At 40.7% G+C, this 19,710-nt stretch overlaps 1 protein-coding gene across 1 annotated transcript in view; it reads left to right on the top strand.

Moving 5' to 3' along the window:
- LOC140238217 (E3 ubiquitin-protein ligase HUWE1-like) overlaps window positions 1–19,710 on the top strand; it is a 94,515-nt gene that overhangs the window by 27,436 nt on the left and 47,369 nt on the right. Inside the window, exons 15-35 of the mRNA XM_072318157.1 lie at window positions 628–716; window positions 1,437–1,538; window positions 1,869–2,091; window positions 3,955–4,056; window positions 4,457–4,537; window positions 5,500–5,606; window positions 6,177–6,354; window positions 7,253–7,344; window positions 7,825–8,027; window positions 8,791–8,848; window positions 9,694–9,870; window positions 10,331–10,576; window positions 11,325–11,977; window positions 12,304–12,426; window positions 13,355–13,428; window positions 13,885–14,042; window positions 14,773–15,105; window positions 15,857–15,967; window positions 17,249–17,344; window positions 18,028–18,224; window positions 18,824–18,905. Of these exons, the coding sequence (XP_072174258.1) occupies window positions 628–716; window positions 1,437–1,538; window positions 1,869–2,091; window positions 3,955–4,056; window positions 4,457–4,537; window positions 5,500–5,606; window positions 6,177–6,354; window positions 7,253–7,344; window positions 7,825–8,027; window positions 8,791–8,848; window positions 9,694–9,870; window positions 10,331–10,576; window positions 11,325–11,977; window positions 12,304–12,426; window positions 13,355–13,428; window positions 13,885–14,042; window positions 14,773–15,105; window positions 15,857–15,967; window positions 17,249–17,344; window positions 18,028–18,224; window positions 18,824–18,905 (3,485 nt within the window). The remainder of the gene's footprint in view (window positions 1–627; window positions 717–1,436; window positions 1,539–1,868; window positions 2,092–3,954; window positions 4,057–4,456; window positions 4,538–5,499; window positions 5,607–6,176; window positions 6,355–7,252; window positions 7,345–7,824; window positions 8,028–8,790; window positions 8,849–9,693; window positions 9,871–10,330; window positions 10,577–11,324; window positions 11,978–12,303; window positions 12,427–13,354; window positions 13,429–13,884; window positions 14,043–14,772; window positions 15,106–15,856; window positions 15,968–17,248; window positions 17,345–18,027; window positions 18,225–18,823; window positions 18,906–19,710) is intronic.

The raw sequence follows: 19,710 nt of genomic DNA, 5'->3' as shown, positions 1-19,710 counted from the left end.
AGAGATTATTATCCCTTGATCATTAATCGTCGCTGGGGTGACAAGACCTTGTATCTGCAATTTTGGTGAAAATGACTTTTTTGGATTAATGGTCAGTTAATCAGTTAAGTGATGTCCTGTCCAAATCCTAGATGTCTTACCCCAAAAATGAAGCCACCACAGCATGTCAAAGGAATGTCTATCCCATTGGATACAGTGCTTTGGCTGCCATGTTTTTTTGCTCTCCTGAACATTTGACATTTTGTAGATATGAGGTCTTGTCGCCCCAGCGACGATTTGTTCTCTGCCCCCTTTATTGATCCAGATCTAGAATCACCATCCTTAGCCCTGTTGGTCAGAGCTATTGGTAATCTGAGAATTGTTTTTTAGAGTATGAACATATGGGGAAAAAAAATGTTGAAAATTTTGTATGATCATACCTCACATCTTTGTGCGTGGAGGGTGAAAAAGTAGAAATGTATATCTTTTTCATTCCTTGTGGATTGTTTACACCTTTGAAGTGACACCATAATGTGGGCCATTACGCACATCATCTGATACAATTAAGCTGTGTATATTAAAGATAATTTATTGCATGAGGCCCATGAAATTGCAGCTTTTTCTTTCCCTCCTCGTGTTCTTCCTAAGGAGGTGAGGCATTAGTGTCATGTGGTATGATGGAATCCCTCCTCAAAGTCATCAAATGGCCGGGAGAAGACGAACAACTCCATACGACGGTAAGCTTTGGTCGTCCAGTTAACCCTCTATGTGCTACATTGATTTCCTGGCCATAGGTTTGTGTGTGAAATTTGTGCACATTTGACACATTGGCATAGAAGGGGTTAATTATAGCAGCTAGTTTTTTCATTACTACATATACTACAGGGAAACCCTGTCATAATAAGTTCATGGGGATCGCCTACTGTACAAGCTGTCGTTTTCGCAAGGGTTTTATTTTCGTGAATTTTGCGAATCACAGTTGGATTGCGAATTTAACAACACACGAAAATGAATCTGTGTGCTGTGTTAATAGAGCATTAACATAAGCGTCGACGTCGATTCGTGAAAACAACATCTCGCGAAAATGTCTATAACCTCGTTATTCGCGAAAATATCTGTATATGAAAATAACGGCGTATACAGTATTTTACTGTGTAACAGCCGATACCTCATTGTAAGGTACAAAGAAGTGACCAGCTCAACACAGAGATAAAAAATGGGGAGCTCCGAATTCATCTTGTTGAAAAGAGAACCTCATTGCAAGCGAGCTCATTAAAATGGGGTTTCTCTATGTGCAGTGGATAGACCTTACTCAGAACCATACTGCCATTCTACTTCTCCAGCTCTCCATATGCTACTAGGACATAGTTTCAGTGTATGATGTTGGGGGAAACATTACCATATTGCACTTCGAATTTATGTGAGCATTTGTTTTTCCGCTTTATCCCATTTTCCAGTTTGTCACGCGGGCAGTTCGTGTGGTGGATTTGATCACCAATCTGGACATGGCTGCCTTCCAAACACACGGGGGACTGTCTACATTCATCAATCGCCTTGAGGTAAGATCAGATGCGAAGCAGAATGTCTTTCGCAAAAGGAATAACGGAATTTGATTTACCAATGTTTTCAACTGTATCATATGTGCATTTTTTTTTTGGGGGGGGGGGGGGGTTAAGTAGTAGCGACATTCATTTTTAACATATCATTAAAATGATATGAGTTATTTTATTTTGCCATGATGTCTTCACATTCCTTTACATTATTACCTAGATCAATTTCAATTCAAGTATTTCATGGCAGCGAAACAAAATTATGATGATTGTTTGAATTATTTTTTTTCATTATCATATCAAGAAAAAATTTCACATGAACAATTCCTTTACTGACAGCATGAAATCAGTATCTGTCGGCGAGACGTCCCCTTTGTCATCAAGCCAACCATCCGGACGTCCCAAGACACCGTCCATTCGGCTCCCCCCTCCCCGTTCTCCGAGGACAGCACAGCCATGGAGACGGACAGCCCCTCAGATGGTCAGCGGGTCAACGAGGGGGCATCGTCCAGCTCAGGAGCCGTCAAGGATGAGGGTGCAAGACCCAAGAAGTCCAGACCTGGTGAGTAGTTGCATGATGCAATTTTTGTACACTCATTAATTTTCCTCTCCCAAGAAATATTAGGCGTACAAATCCATCTATGGTATCTCTTCAAGCTTTTGATTTGGAAGTAGGAAAGTGTCTTTGAAAGTTGGAAACACTTTAGATAAGGCCATAAGGGGACTTTGTGACTCAGAGAGATTGATGGCAAACTTCTTTTCTCTAGAGAGGATTTTTATGCCTCCGCCACAAAGTGGTGCCGGAGGCATTATGTTTTCGGGTTGTCCGTCCGTCCGTCCGTCCGTCCGTCCGTCCTTCCGTCCGTCCGTCCGTCCGTCCTTCCGTCCGTCTGTAATGAATTTTGTGGACAAGGTAACTATCGAAACCTTTTGAGGTATCCTAATGAAACTTGGCATGTATGTGTATTAGGGGGTGAAGTTGTGCCTATCAACTTTTGGGTGCACATGCTCAAGGTCAAAGGTCAAAAGGTCAAGGTCAAATACATAAAATTTCACTATTTCCACCATATCTATTGAATGCCTGAAGATATTTTCTTGAAACTTAGTGTATACATGTATTACCCAATTAAGATTCTCTGGTGAAAGTTTGGGTCATGAGGTCAAAGGTCAAAAGGTCAGGGTCAAATACATACAATTTCACTATTTCCACCATATCTATTGAATGCCTGAAGATATTTTCTTGGAACTTAGTGTATGCATGTATTACCCAATTAAGATTCTCTGGTGAAAGTTTGGGTCATGAGGTCAAAGGTCAAAGGTCAAAAGGTCAAGTAGAAATATTAAAACTTCTTTTTTTTCTCTGTACCTTGGAAAATTGTTCAAGGTATCTTCATGGAACGTATAGTATATACATGTACTGACTGATTATCTAGAGAATGTGGGGTTCATGGGGTCAAAGGTCAGGGGTCAAAGGTCAAGTGCAAGACTTCAAAATTTTACTATTACCCTCATATTTATACAATGCCAGCAGGGTTATTTTTTTTACACTTGGTGTATGCGTGTGTAACCTAATAGAAATTCTTTGGAAAGTTTTTTTTTTCTCTTTTTACCTCAAAGGTCAAAAGGTCAAAGATCAATTGAAAGTGCTGAACTAACTTTTTCCTCCATATCTCCGAAGTGGCTCAAGTTACCTTGAAACTTAGTACATATTATGCATGTTCTACCTGAAAGTAATTATCTCATGAATTTTAGGGTCAAGGGCCAGATGAAAATGGTAACAATTTACTATTCAATTCAGAAATTGCACTTTTTCTCCACACCTGTACCTTGAAAATTACTCAATGCCTAAATGTATGAATGGGTCAAAGTCAAGTTAAAGTCCTTAAATCCCTAGATACATGCTCTCCTATTCATCCAATTAAACCTACGTCAAGGAAGGTGAACATTCAACACATTTGTGACAAACTTGTCATTCCAATATTTTGCCAATTTTGTGAAAATGTAATCACACAGTGTCCACATGTACTATCTAGACCTATTGGGAAAATCATGCATTATGGCGGAGGCATACCAGTCGCCATAGCGACATTTCTAGTTTTTTTTAAGGAAATGTAATGGGGAATGAAGTGAAATCCTTCTTTTTGTGGGGATTGGTTATTGGGGGAACAGGTGAAAGAGACATAGTAGGATAAGGCAAGTTGCTGGCATTTCTTCTCTTTTTCTTTTTTTATTAAATCAAGTTAGACTTTTCCACTTCTTCAATGAACAGCTTCTGTCTTGTAGTCATTGAGGTGAAAATTATTTTGGGGAAGTTAGGAATATTCTTACTTGCGGGAGAATGTTTAGAGTATTTTCATGGGGTGGGGGGATAGACAAGAAGCTATTTTGTCATACTTATGTGTTGAAATGCACCTCTTTTCTATAGCATCCCAGTGTTTTCCCCAGAGAGCCGCTCTCCTAAAGTCAATGCTGAACTTTCTCAAAAAGGCCATCCAAGACCCTTCCTTCTCAGACAGTATAAGACATGGTGAGTATATCATTTGCTGTTTTTGTTCTAACAATATTGTTCCCTGTCTAGATTTGGTCATAATCCCACACCTTAACCCTTTCATTTACTTTTTGTTACTCTGGTAACTTATCCCCATGTGACTACCATGAGTGGCCTAGCAACATGATGAAATATGCATTTGATAAGGGCAAGCCACCCCTTCAGCATGTTTAAGATTTGTTTTTATGTGTTTTCTCCATCTCGTTTGTGTTCTCATATCAAATGAAGAAGTATGCCCATATGAATAATTTGAATACATGCTCAGTAACAGTAATTGGAGTAAAGTATAAAGTTTATTAGCATGTCTCCAGCACATTTTTGTCTCATGTAGACTGTAAGCTTGAGTGCCATCTGTGGTGTTTTGGTTTGTTCTACACAGTGATGGATGGCTCCTTACCGAGCTCCCTGAAACACATCATAAGCAATGCAGAGTATTACAGTGCATCACTGTTTCTTCTTGGTAAGTCAGTGTTTTCAATCCGTAGTCAGATTTCTGTGGTGTTCCATGTGTCAATAATGACTCAGTTTGTCTGTCTCAGAATATTGCAAGTCATAGCAGTTAATATTAAAAATTTTTCCTGTTCCAGCTTATTGTTTCTTCAAATTGTGATGTCTTGGTCGTAGGAAGTAAAACAGTTGTATAGTTGGCGAAAAAGCAGATAATCATAGAATCATCACAAATGCTGTTATCACACTATTAAGAAAATTGATTTTCCCACAGGATGCCATGACTGATGATTCACAGCATTGAAACCATGACAACTTTCCAATTATTTAGCAGGACATAATGCGCCGAAGTTCCCCTAATCACTTCCTTTAATATTAGCGCCTTAACTTGAAACAACTTCACCTTGGAGGTTAATCTCCTTTAGAGAATGAAATGTGACCGAAAACTTGACTGTATGATAGTGACCATATCTAATGTGTTATCATGCTCAATAATGATAGTCAACGTGTGTAAAATGTGTATTGAACAAAAAACCTGAAGTGCTCCTTACTTTCAGTTATGTAAAGTGTGCATTATTGTCCAAAACCTAGTACCAAAGTTGTCGATGGACACCACATTGTGCTGGTGTGAAAATCTCCAAACCTCTATTCTAACCTCCTAGACAAATGCAGTACACATTCTTTTTTTCTTGCCTCCTCTACTCTCATCTCTAGTAAGTCACCAAACATCCAATGTCAGATTTATGAAATTAATATGTATATCTAGAGGGCTGCAAATGCATCAAGCCTTGCCTTAGCTATAGCCCTTCTGTAGAGTTTCTGTTCTGTTTTGTGTGGGAAATTTTCATCCTCAAAGACCCCTATGGCAAAATGTATAAAACCAGATACATTTTACCCAGATTCGCCCTTTTTGCCATATGAGGGCAGTGCTGTCCAGTCATCTAACATCCATTTAATAATGTCATTCATCCACAGCATGTGAGCTGGTGACTGTCTATGTGTTCCAGGAGCCGTCACTTCTCTCCTCACTTCAAGACACTGGTCTGACGGATGTCATGCTTCATGCGCTTCTCATCAAAGATGTAAATATCCCCCTTCGCCATGCAAAACCTGAATATTCAACCCCTGGACATTGTTAAGGATTTAGGCGTGCTGGCTGATTTTATATTAGATTGTATGAATTAAAACATAATTCTTTCATATGTTGACTATATTTATTATATCTTTTAACTATACTTGTCAGAAAGTGAAATGAAAACCATGATTTAAGTGTATGTTTTAAGATTTATCATCATGCCAGGCATGAAAGAAAAAAGTGAAAATAATCAGTGGAATTATGCAACATGCGAAACAATGTATCTCTGTGAGTATAAGATGCAGTAGTTATGAGACTGTAAAGGGAATGACAAGGAACAAATTCAAGTAAGTTTTGTTGGTGTTCAGTAAGGTAACATTGTAAAATAGTACAGCTGGTTTTAGGGGCTTACAGCACAATCATATCCCCCAAGGCCCCCCCCCCCTTCCCAAGAGTGTGTAGAATTACATTCCCACGTTCATATAAACCAATACCTTGCACTGTTATGATAGTGTCATATTCTATGTTTGTGTATGACCGTAATCTTTGTGTGACCAATGTATCCTTTTGTTCCCAGGTCCCAGCAACCAAGGAGGTGCTCGGTTCCCTCCCAAACATCTTCAGTGCCCTGTGCCTCAACTCCAGAGGTCTGGACGCCTTCAACCAGTGCAAGCCGTTTGAGAAGCTCTTCAAGGTGCTCCTGTCCCCTGTCTATCTCCCAGCTATGAGGAGGCGGCGGACAAATGATGCAATAGGTATCCCATTTTAAATCTTATCACTCTTGATGCCCCGTTCATACTGGATAAAAGTCCATTCTTACGTTGCTTAGAACCATTTTGATATGATCTTGTGCTCAGTGACAGTAAACCGAATTGATTGGGTGAAGGTGATATGCTTCAATATGTTCTTTAACTCACTGACATGAAGTGTCCTGAGGAGCAGTTTGAGCCGGTAGTTGCTGAGTGTAAGTGCTTAAGACATTGGAAACAGAGTGAGAAGCTGCTCTCACTTAACCCAGATGTTGATATTATGTATTATGATATTTTTTGCTGCACTGTATGATGAAGAATTGTTGTGCTATCCACCATGTGCCTTTTTATGTAGAATGGGAAGCAGTTAACTTCTGCTTGTGGTAGAAATCCATCTTACCACAAATGATCAGAGAGACATTGGTTGCTGTGAAAAGAAGTGTAGGCAGTTTTCATGGACTAAACCCGTATTGCTGTGTTAGTTGTATGCATTTGAGAGAAAGTAATTAGTCTAACCTTGCATTAAATGGGAACTTTGAAATAGCTACTTTCATCGTATGTACCTGCGATATTGCTTGCATCAAACCTGTCAGAACATAACATGTTTCATACCTGGAATGGCAAATATTTCCCACTTTTGATTCCGGTGTAGATATATTTTTAATGGAGTGCACCAAAGTTTAACCATGTAGTAAGATGAAGAGCTATCCTGATTTTTATTTATATTTGTGGCTGTGAATGATATGTATACAAAAACCAAAGCTCTTGCAAACTTGTAAATTAAGACTCCTATTCAACAGTGCTCTGTTGATGCTGTTTATAGATAACTTCCTGATGTTTAATCATTTATGGCATTTATGCACCAATTTTCCATTTGTCTTGTTTTGGGGGATGGTGTTGCTAGGAGACACCGCATCATCATTGGGCAGTGCCATGGATGAACTCATGCGGCACCAGCCATCCCTCAAGGACCATGCAATGATGGCTATTATCAAGGTAACTAATAGTACTTGTAATAATTTCCACTACTCTTATTATGACGAGTCCATCACATTGACTGAAATCACAATTACAATAACTCTCAATAGGGCTTTACTGATGGAGTCTATAACATTGAACAATGAGACAGAAACTTTAAATGACACAAGATGCAGACATTCTTTGTCTCAAACACAATAATTGTGTGTTGACAGCGATGAAAATAGTGTGATCTGAATATTCTTTCATGGAATAAATGTAGAACACATCTCTGTTATTCAGTATCTGCCTCTGTTGAAGATCTTGTTTAAAATCTTGTGTATTCATCCTCTATTTGGACGTATTCCCGAGGCTAGTTCCACATGGTGAAATTCAAAGGCCTTTATGCATAAGTCTATTCCCTGTGTGAGTGTGGTGAGTTCCATTTTGGTGTGTCATGTTCACGTGTGTCTGGGGAAGCCCCTCTCATATTTGGATGTATCATGTCATTCACGGCAGCTCATGGAGGACATCTGCACCATGGGCCACGACCCCAACATTGTGTGCAGTCGGTCAGCGGTCAAGAGCAAGACGCCGGCATCCAGCCAGTCCCAGGCGACCAACGGCGATGACACGTCCAGCGACGATGAGGACGAGGAGGATGAGGTGCCCACGTCGGTCAGGGAGCAGGAGGCCAAGCTGGTCACTCCCATCCAGCCCCAGTAAGATCCCCCTCTTGCTTGATTGATGCTAGTTGTCCACCTTGTTGCTGATTCTACTTCTCACCAAATCAGTTGCTCTTGCCATTACTGAACATAAGAAAAATGAACCTGTAAATTGAACTGCATTGTAGTAAGGCCAACCCCCCCCCCAATAAATTAATTAAAATGTGTATGTCATTTTACTGGCAAGTGTGGATGGTGTCTACATAATTTCTATGGTAAACTTGGGTAAAATGACCTTAATTTGAACTTTAAAAAAATTTGTGATCTATCTTTCATATTTAAATTCAACATGTGTTGGACAAATCCGCAACTGCTGTTCGAAATTTGATGTATTTACAAAGTTAGGGTGAAGTTCCTCTAGCATGTAAATGTGTCAGAGTGTTCAGCAACCTCAAGTGATGTGCTCTCAAGAAGCTGACGTTTGTATCACAGGGGTATCAAGATGCTCAATCACTAACATGTAACCGCATAGATGATAATCAACAGCCGCAGGATAATACTTTAAAAAAAATGAAAACGCATTGTTGTTCCCCTTGCAGTCGAATTCTCAAGGCTGTCAGGATAAAAGGCGATGCTATACAAAACACACAAAGTCCTGCACTTCTGGCTGGATTTGGTATTTCAGTCACGAAATGTACTTTGTGTGACACTAACAGTGAATTGTTTTCTTACTGTCTTATCTTATTATTTCTGCGTTGATGACATGATAAGTGGGGGGAGCTAGTTAAATGATTTTCATGCTTATTGTTTTTCTCACCAGGTCCTCTGACCCAAGTGACAAAATCCCAGTGCCTCTAATGGACTACATTCTCAACGTGGTGAGTAATTTACATTGCCAGTGGCAAACCCCTGCTATGATGTTAACGTTGTAGCATTTGCATACTGTAAAATCAGTTGACATTCTTTTCATGGCATGAAACTTTTGCAAATTGCCACTGGCATTCACTGCATTTTTGTAGACAAAAACTTTTATGTGCATTCTGATTTTGCAAATCTTGGCTCCTCATGAAATTGGCAAAAGTTTCATGCACATGAAAATTTATGGTTTTACAATATATTACAAGTGAACGTAGAGTCATTTTGCAAAAGGTCAAAGGTCACTTCAATTAATCATTCTGTATCTGGTGTATTATGAGGCAGTTTTTGCACAATGTGTTCATCTGTGAATTGTGCTGTCGTTCATATATTTATGAGATATTTAAAGTATGTGTAAATATGAGCAATTCAGACCAAAGTATAGATATAAAACACCATAATCATTAAAAGAACAGAGCGAGATTATGAAAGAAAAAAAAAAAAAAAAGGAGAAAAGCAGATAGGCTAATGATAGGTACATAAGAACACAAGCTCAATATCAAAGTTCTGTGTGTGCAGATGATTGGAAAATGCTTTATAGAAAGCCAAAATCGGGTTGTTATGCTGCACATACCCTAAAATTAATCATTATAAACCATTCGTAAAAACGAGTAATACCAAATTATATCTGATAAATATTCAGAGAGAGAAGAGCACTTCAGTGACGGTGAGACTCCGATGCATGATGCGCTGCCTGATCACAGCAGCTGAAAAGAGCGCCATAAAAATTGAATGAATTATTTGACAGTGGCATGTCGGTGTTCAAAAGTTATTGTACTTAATTGCCACTGTGTTACGACCCTTTCAGATGAAGTTTGTGGAAGCCATCCTGTGTAACAACGCTACCGACGATCACTGCTGGGAGTTCGTGAGCCACCGGGGACTGGAGCCCCTGCTCAAATTCCTGCGACTGCCTAACCTACCCATTGACTTTCCCACCAGTAGTGCCTGCCAGTCCGTTGCCAGTGTCTGCAAGGCCATCCTGGTGAGACCAAAACAACATTTGCAACATATAAAATGTATAGTAAATAGTGTATTCATAACAAGACTTGTGATTGGTCAAATTGCTACCATGTGACATTCAGTGATTTTGTTATAGTTTAATAATAATGATAATAATAAGATCTTATTTATCCAGGGTAGCCTCTTCAGTGTTGCCACTGCTCTACCAGAGGGCCCTGCCCTCTAGTTTATGGTCATGAATTATACAATGTACTTTTGAATTCTTGCAAGGAATTGCAAAGTAATCAAGACAGCTATTAGTATCACAGAGTACCAGTCTATGATGTATTTGATTGAGAACGATAGAAGTGTGTTAAATATTTCAAGTACTCGCCGCTTTTATGGTTTTGTCATGTTAGGGCATGGGAACTCTGTATCCCTGGTACCTAGCAACATCTCTCATGATCTTTGTTTGAGTGGAGTTACTTGTGACCTTGTTGCAGTCACTCGCCAGAGAATCGGGTGTGCTGACAGAAGGCTTGCTGATGTTGAAGGAAGAACTCACTGCCCTCAAGCCCTTGCAACTTCCCCTGGAGCCCCCCGGAGGGTCCATACTCCTGCGGGAGCTGGTCAACTCACCAAACTTCACCAACGCCCCCCTGGGAGCCCCCAGCACCCCACTGCTGAGGGCCATGGTTTCAGCTCACTCCTACGTCACCATGCTGGTACATGTGTGCAGAGTTGGACAGGTGAGTTATGATCTTTTGCATCTTGTACACATAGACTCAAATCTGTCCAACTTCATACTCCAAGGCTGGCACAGTAATCCATTTTCTCTCTTGCATTATGTCTCATCTTCGAAGTATAAAAACATTGTTTTATTGTGCATTGATAACCAATTTGTTCTCTATGGATATACATGCATTGTATGTCTATTGCTTATGGCCCACATGCTCTATTGACAAATATTCTCTGTAATACTTCTAAGAGAAGTGTAGCCTTTCCCCAGTTGTGTGTTGATTGTTGTACTCTGCTATGGTTAGATTGCAGAAATCAGGGTTCATACGGGTCATGGAAAACCTGGAAAGTCATGGAATTTGGCTAAGTCTTTTTCCAGGCCTTGAAAGTCATGAAAAACTGATATTTTCATCAAAAGGTCATGGAAAGTCATGGAATTGCAAAAATTATAAAAGTTTAAGTTTGTCTGTTGTTTGTGTGAGATGTGTAGGTACCCCCTTTGCTTTGCTTTGATTTGAGATCAGATTTTCAGTCTAATATGTAAAAAAAAAAATTGTATAAAAGTCATGGAAAGGTCATGGAATTCTGGCTAAAAAGGTCATGGAAAGTTATGGAATTCAATTCATGAGAGAGAGTATGAACCCTGGAAATCAAAGGATTGCATTTCTGTGTTTTTAATGGCTTTGTGATGTCAGTTCATAGTGGAGAATTGACTTCATTTGATGTCCTCACTTTCCTTCCCTTGCTTGCCACCACCAGACCGATGTGAGGACCATCTCTGTCAAGCAGTGGGGGTCAGAACTCGGCCAGGAGGTGCTACGCCAGCTGAGCCACCTCTACATCTCGCTGGTCTGGGAGAGCATCGTCCTCCTGGCCCTCTTCACCCCCGGCACGCTCCCCGAGGGCTGCCAGCTGGGCAAGCTGGAGCGGGAGAAGCTGCTCCCAAAGGATTTCCCCAAGGACGCAGAGGCTGCATCCACATCCGCGGCGGGGAGCAGCAAGGGCGACGCGAGCGCAAGGACTAGTGAGCTCGATCCTGGTGCGGGATCTGGGAGCACGCTTATGGATGTTAGTGATGCTTTGTCTACCATGGAGGTGGATGACACCAAAGGGGATGCTAAGGACTTGAGAGCCAGGCCCAAGCCCAATGCCCAGATGCTACAGACGGTCAAGCAGGCCATGCCGGTGCTCTACGCCCCCTCACGGCTGGGCAAGGCTCTATCCGAGCTGTTCGGGCTGCTCGTTAAGCTGTGCGTGGGATCGTCGGTAAGGCAGCGGAGCAGGCAGCACCTGCACCCGAACCTGACGCCCCCGTCGGAAGCAGCCAGGAACACTGCTAAAGTGCTTATGGAGTTGCTGCTGCAGAGTCTGTCGTGGACCCCGCCGCCTGCATCCCCACTGCCAAAGTTCAGGTGTGGTAGCTGGACTTCACAACCTTTCCTGCCATTCAGAGCTGCTATCAATAAAATATGATTTGATGTCTTTAAATTATGTTACCCATCCCAAATTATGTGTCTTCAATCGGGTCCCTGTTTTGCTTTTGAACTGCCACAATCATGAATGCTAAATTCTACCATTTCAAATCCCATTTAGTCAGTTTGTCAGGATTCATGTAGTAATCGTGTAATTGGCTTCTGCAGTTCACCAGGTTTCTAGATTTTGCAGAGTTTCTGTGTCCATAGTCCCATTTGTTCAGAGGAGTAATACCAGTTTGTCATCCCTGCCTTTCATGATGCAGAGTGACGTTCTACATATGCGCTGTGAGCTTCGCATCACCCATGCTGTTCGACGACAAGAAGAATCCGTATCACCTCATGCTACAAAAGTTTGTGAGCACGGGGGCGCACACGGCTCTTTTCGAGTGAGTTTTTCATGAATTCTCTCCTAAGAAACAACACTCTGACTCAGTGAATTGCGCTGGAAGATTGTAAAGTTAAAACTTCTTTAGTCTTGCTATAGACACACAAGTCTGCAAGTCAGTGAGTAGTTAACCCGTTGAGGACGAGTCCCAAGTATACTCGGGCAGGTGTCTATGGGAAATGTGTGTTGCAGCATAATCAGTCCGTCCTCAACGGATTAAATGATATTAAGTGTATGTTCTCTTATAGCAAACGTTTTGTCTCTGGCAGTTGCCCTGTAAATCATTTTGAATATATGGGATTAAACAGTATTCAAGAGTGAACATGTTGATATTCTTCATGTCTGGTCTTATTCAGAACAAAATGGCTCATAAATTTGTGTGTAGAAATATTCTGAAATTTGCACATCAGGTGCATTGAAAACTGACTATGGCAACAGCTTAAGCGAAAATCGAGATTAGCCAATAAAATCCAGACGGGTTTACCTCGTGAGTTGTAGATGCATAGGTGCGCTGACACCTAATTATCTAGTGTGAGTAGGGCCAGCATTACCCTTGATGCTATCGTGCAAAGTATGCATGTGTCCATCACCTTTTCAGTTATGTTTGTAGCAGTGGGCATTTGATGCAATTTGTTTAGGTGTGTAAAGCCAGATTGGTGTATAAGTAGATACTTTTGCATGGATAGTGTGCCTGTTTGGTCAATTTTAGCCATCCTCACTTGTTTATAATTCTGTGTATAAGATTATATCTGTACATGGTTTGATATTTATGTGTAGATGTTGGTGTGTTCAAATTTATTGTGCTAATTCAGTACAGAGCAAAATTCAGAAAAATTTCCATACCATGAAATATGTTATGTTTACAGTTAGTGGTGGAGGTGTTAGAAAAAAAGACAATTTTTCAAAAATGGCTGCATTCTTGTGTACAGTGCATTCCACTGGGCAGTCACGATGGGAGGAAAGATGAGAGCGTCAGAGTGTATGGAACACCCAGACCTACCAGGTAAGTGCCAATCACAGTGACTAAAGATCAATCATTGTGAGTTAAGATAATCTTCGTCATCATCATCTTTATCAGTAAGTCCTACAGCACCCATATTTCATCCCAAGTGAATGATTGTTAATGAACCAATGCACTGGACAAAGCTTTAAGAAGGTGAAATGTGGAATTGGACACGGAAAATTTGAAAATTAATAGAAATTTAGTCATGCCTGAGGAAGGCTGGTTCCCAACAACTGAGAATCATTGATATGTTATGTAAGTCTAACGTGGAATATGTTGTACTTGCATGATATTTTTTTAGCGTTTAGGCACACCAGGTCGCCAAAATTGTTGTATATCTTGAGGACATTTACAAGTCATACCACAGGTATCATTACCAGATAGATCCAAGGTCAGCTCAGATATGCATGTGATTTGTGCAGAATTGGAATTCAAGATCATTCTTGTGTCTTCCAGAGGGTACGGGCGAGTTCATCGATGCCTGGCTGTCCCTCATTGAGAAGCTGGTCAACCCAGAAGCGGTGCTAGACTCCCCCCACTCCATGCCCATGAAGGCTAGCGTTCCAGGCTACACGCCTTTCAACCCCGTCCAGTTTCTCATCAACACGCACAAGGTAAGAGTGTATTCACTTTGAAGATCAAAGTATATTAGCTTATTAGTCAATTGTACTCAAGTCAAAAGTTCACAGCTCTACAAAGGTAACTATTTTAGTAGATATATGGTTGGTATATGATTAGTTTTTTGAAATATGCCACCAAAAGATGTTCCTAGTTGATTGGGGAATAAAGACTTTCCTTCTCGTCTGCACAGGATTTTGATTTTTACATGTGTGTGTAAGACCAGCGTGCCTTGGCACAACCCTAATTTTGAATATCAGGCTAAAGTCTTCCCATGATCCATTGCTTCGCCAATCAGGCTAAAGTCTTCCCATGATCCACTGCTTCACCACTTTATGATTTCCTAAAGGTGTCTCCATCATATGTAAAAATTTTTTACATAAGTACTGTAAATGTGGAATGTTTGAGTGAGTAATTTTTTTGCGCTAGGCTGGGTAAGGTGACTCCCATTTGTTTTTAATTCTACAGAATCAAGACATTAAAGAGTGGTACATGTAGCAAGCAAATATTGTCATGCTAGTTTGAGGTCGTGCGAAATGCTCAAAATTTTCCACATCGCAAAAGTTTCCACTGTTACAGTACTCTAAATCTATTCACCTTGTGTTTCAAACTTAGGCAAGGTTTATGTTTTTTCCTAGGTCCTTGCGGCATGGTTGGTGCAGTGTCTCTTATAGTCTCTTCTTAATGTCACATTGTCCTCAATTCTCTTGACATTAACCCCACCAGGCTGCCTTCAGCGTAATCATGAATCTGTGGGGCTGCCGCTCCCTGAAGTCCCTTGGAAGCCGCACGGCTGAGAGCCTGCTCGCCATCCTCTGCCACATCCTGCGCGGCGAGTCCGTCATCGCCGAGCGCGTCAAGCAGGCCAAGAGTGACGAGGCGGGGGGCTCCAGCACCGCTGCCGGCGAGGGGACGTCGTCGGGAGGTGCCGGCACGTCATCGTCGGGCTCGTCCGGCTTCGGCCGGGCCACGAGGGGGCTGTTTGAGTCGGGCTTCCTGACGGGACTGAGCCGGAACAGCTGGCCCCGGACGGAGCCCAACGAGGAACATGTGACGCAGGTGAGCTGACCTTCATGAATGAATCAATGACTGTTTGTCATTTGAGCAACAGTGTTTGAGTGTCTCACAATCAGTCGTATTAGAGGAGAAATATCTGCATTTGTTTGTGACTTAGGTTTACTGTATCATCCCCTCTGACAGCAGATAGGTTTTCACCCAATATACTTCCCCTTTAAAGGAATGGTACAGTATTGGTGGAGCTGAGATTTGGGCCTTTAACTTTTTGCGAGATACCAAGAAAACACTTATGAAATAGTACAGAGCATACCATTTTAACAGGAATTCAAAGTTTATTTGATGGAAATCGGGTTTGGAATGACTGAAACATCCAAAAACAAAGTGAAACAAAGTGATCGTAACAAAATGTTGGTCCCACACTTTATTAGAATCGCTCTGTTTTGGATATCTCAGTCATTTCAAAACCAATTTTCATCAAATGAATGTTGAATTCCTCATGAAATTACATGCTTTTTCATAAGAGGTTCCTCATTATCTTACCAAAAAATGTTAGAAACCTGAAATAAGGTCTCAACCAAAACTATTCGATCAGTTTAAATACCGTCCAAAGAAAAAAGATGTGACATTTACACACAAACAAATGCTACATTCAGAATGCACTGTAGTCAAATCTTTCTCATGTGATTGAAGTTTTCTCTGCTTGAAGGAGAAGTTTTGTCGGGTATATGGTATTAAGATTTTTAGTGAGATTTGTATTGATTCTGTTTATCTCGTTTGTTTGTATGTTTGTCAGCTAATGGACATGGGTTTTCCAAGGGAGCATGCCGTAGAAGCTTTACAGCATTCCACATCCCTTGAGAGAGCTGCTGAATGGGCGCTGACCCATCCCCCGCGGCTACCACAGGTCAGTTTGCGGTGTGCTTGCACCATGTACTGTGTTTAAATCTCGAGCCTTGACCTCTGAACTTGTGCATGGATTATTGCCAAACACTTCATTGCTGGCTGCTTATGTGAACTTTCCAAGATATGTGAATGCCAAATTGCATTTTAATATTCATAGCCTTAATTTTGTCTTTATCAAAACAAGATGTGTGTGAGTTGACGAGAGAAACCTGTCTTAATGCTATATGTTTGAATGAAAGGACAGCTATTACAGCTGCTGTCAGTTTCTGGTGATTGTTCTCAGGGTTCTAGGATAATTAACCCCGGACAATTACCAAAGACCCTTCCCCTGGCCCTAACCCTAATCTTGATCCTGAACCTAATCCTGACCCTAACCCTAACTCAAATTCTAACCCTAACCCTTACCTTAACTGAAACCCTATCACAAAACCGGAATTTAGCCGGGGGGTGATTGTCCTGATACAGTTCTCAGCATTTGTCGCTACGGTTCACTGTGTAGGGTTTCCCGATGGTACGAGAGTGTAGGATATGTAAGAAAAACAATGGACCAGTTCATTCAGAAAACTGTTGTGTACAAATCAATTTGACTATAATCAATCTGTTTGCTACAACATGGAGGTGGTGTGTAGTGTTGGGGGGGGGGGGTTACTATGAGAGAAGTCTGAGAATGAGAGAATTGAGGAATTAAAGGACAAGTTCACCTTCATTAACATAAGGATTGAGAGAATGTAGCAGTATTAGTAGAACATATCATTGAAAGTTTGAGGAAAATCGGACAATCCGTTCAAAAGTTATGAATTTTTGAAGTTTTTGTGCAGTCACCGCGGGATGAGAAGACTACTGCAGTGTATGATGTCACATGCGTACAACAATATAAGGAAAATATAAAGAGAATTTCACAAAATTTCATCTTTTGAAAAAAGTACACATTCCCTCGACTCGTTACTGACATATGTTATTGGTAATATTATTCCCATTGCCTTTAGAAAGAGGCAAGTCAAGTGCTCTTTTATTATGCAAAAAAAGTGAAAATATGTTGAATTTTCTTTACGTTTTCTTTATACTGTTGTACTCATATGACATCACGAGCCTTAGTAGTCTCCTCATCCAGCGGTTCCAACACAAAAATTTCAAAAATTCATAACTTTTGCATCGATTGTCCAATTTTCCTCAAACTTTCACGGATGTGTTCTACTAATATTGCTGCATTCTCTCAATCCTTATGTTTATGAAGGTGAACTTGTCCTTTAAGGAGTGAATTTGGTCTGTTTTCTCTGGACAGAGCTTTGGTGGGACAGGCCTTAGTGAGGAGGAGGAGATGATGCAAGCTATTGCCATGTCACTCGGGGAAGCCATCCAACCTCCAGTGGATCAACAGGTATCGCTGACCTCAAGATCATGATGTTGATGATGTAATGTGGTTTCTCCAACAGGCTGATCCCTTGATTTATAGTTGAAAGATGTTTCCATTACACTGTCAGATGCAAAGTAAGATAAATAGACGTATAAACAGTCTGCCATCTCGTAAGCTCATCTAAGATGTAGCTTTTTCATACATCAGTGTAATGTGGTCTGGAAATTCTTATTGATATAATTCTACCGTGCCACACGAGCAACTGGTGGACTGGGATGTGACATCCTTGATGCCAAACATCATGTGAATTAAAGATTCAAGGTTTGATCCATTTACCAGATGTGTTTGAAGGTTTGAAGTCAGAAAAAAAAGAATGTAAACCGTACTTCAAACTTACAAAAACTGGCACACAGTGTTATACAGGTACACTTGGTATGTAGCATTTACAGACGAATGTAAAAAGAGACTTTCCCCATTTACAGACCAGCAAGAATTTCCTAAATTGGACAGAAATGGAACCATTGATTGAAGAGCTTTTCAGTTTGTGTTGTTTAAGTGAGCAAAGTTTCAATTAAAAATTGTGGAGCTTGACATTTCTTTCTGAAGTTTGTTTATGCAGGTTAATGACACTAGAAATAGAATAAAAAGAGAAATATGTAGAAAGGAGAGTAATATGATGCATGGTTGACCTTCTCACGGATGTACAGGAGGAGGAGAGAAAGAAGAAGGAAGAGGAAGAAAGAAAGAAGAAGGAGGAAGAGGAACGAAAGCTGAAGCAGATGGAGGAGCAGGACAAGATCCCGGAGGAAGCCCCTCTAGACAAGGCCATCCTCAACGAGTTTGTGGACTCCATGCTTCCGGGATGCCTCAAGCTTCTCGACGACATCCCGGAGACGGTCTACAGGTGAGGGTTCTGACCCCGTACCCCACCCCACCCCACCCTGGTGCCAAAGTAGTTTATAGTTTGCAAGGCTTGTTCATGGAAACATTCCACTCTGCTGTCACATTTCACCGAATGTATGATCACGTCACTCTCAATTCTGTCAAAGATTGGTTTTAAACATAATTTTGTTGCCAGAGGCTAAATTTACCTTTGTCAATGTCATAGTGGAATGGCATATCAATGTTTAAGTAAGCACATGATGTACCTGTAGATTTACATATATTGCTCCGGAATTTGTGACATTTGTCGTTGGGATGGTCCAGTTGAGATTAAAGCTAAAGTAATAGAGTATTGATAGTATCATATCACATACAAAGGCATTTTTTTTTTTTTTTTTTTTATGTGTGATGTGTTAGGGTAAGAAAGAAATGTATGTTAGTACTGGAACATTTTATCTATGAGTGAGCTTTCTTCTGCTGCGGTTGATTCTGTTTGGCATCCGAATGGCAAATGTTAAATGGATAGATAAGTAAAGCAAAATGAAGTAGGTAATATATTGATATGTACTCTTGGTGCATTGCTTGTGAGAATTTACATGTTGCCCTCTCTTGCTCCCACAGAGTGTGTGATCTGCTGGTGGTAGCTAACAACAGGAATGGAGAGGAGTGGAGGGACAAGATGCTTGAAATGGTCATCAGTCAGGTAAGGCCGGTCACTTTTTGGTGTTCATTGTCCATTTGTCCATTGCGGTCATCTCTGGCCCAAGCTGTGGCCGTTCAAGTAGGTAAAGGTTTTACAGTCGTCAAAATAAGACTACCTATTATCTTGGAAGAGGTTGCAATGGACACTCAAGTCTGTAGGTGCATACTGTAAAACAAGGAATGTTCGCATGCATTTTAATTTCGCGAATCTTCACGCTCGCGAAATTTGCGAAATTAAAATGCACGCGAAATTCGCAAAATTAAAATGCACGCGAAAGTTCTTTTTTACACAATATGCATTGAATGCCATTTGCAGTTCGCGAAAATGTCATGCCACAAAAAAGGCGGTTGGCTCCAATTCGCGAAAAATTCATGCTGCAAATATGTCATGTTTTACAGTATTCAGGTTTCCATTGTAAAATGTAACTGTAGCAGACTCTGTCCAAGTTTGTGTGACCTGGATTTACATTTTTGTACATTTGCCATACTTGTCCAGGCCTCTTCTAATGTACCTAAATTATTGCTTACCAAATTGAAGTTTTATTGCTAGCCCAGGGTGTAGCCATCTTTCAGTAGATTTTGCTTGCCTTCTCTGTTGCATGTCGATACAGATGAAACGAATGCATTGTTCGTGCTGCATTGGTATTCAATGCTAAATGTTAACCTCAACAGATGCCACATACAAGAAATAGTATTTTGTGAATGGAGCCCAATATTTGTTTTCGTATAATATGACAAGTCACGTTGCCCTTCAGCAGTACTTTGTCCTGTTATTACACTTATACAAGGTGACATTCTGAACATCA

This window comes from Diadema setosum, chromosome 2 (genome assembly GCF_964275005.1).
Source record: "Diadema setosum chromosome 2, eeDiaSeto1, whole genome shotgun sequence".
NCBI lineage: Eukaryota > Metazoa > Echinodermata > Echinoidea > Diadematoida > Diadematidae > Diadema > Diadema setosum.
The sequence above is the reverse complement of the archived record's forward strand: the minus strand, read 5'-3'. Positions and strand labels throughout refer to the sequence as shown.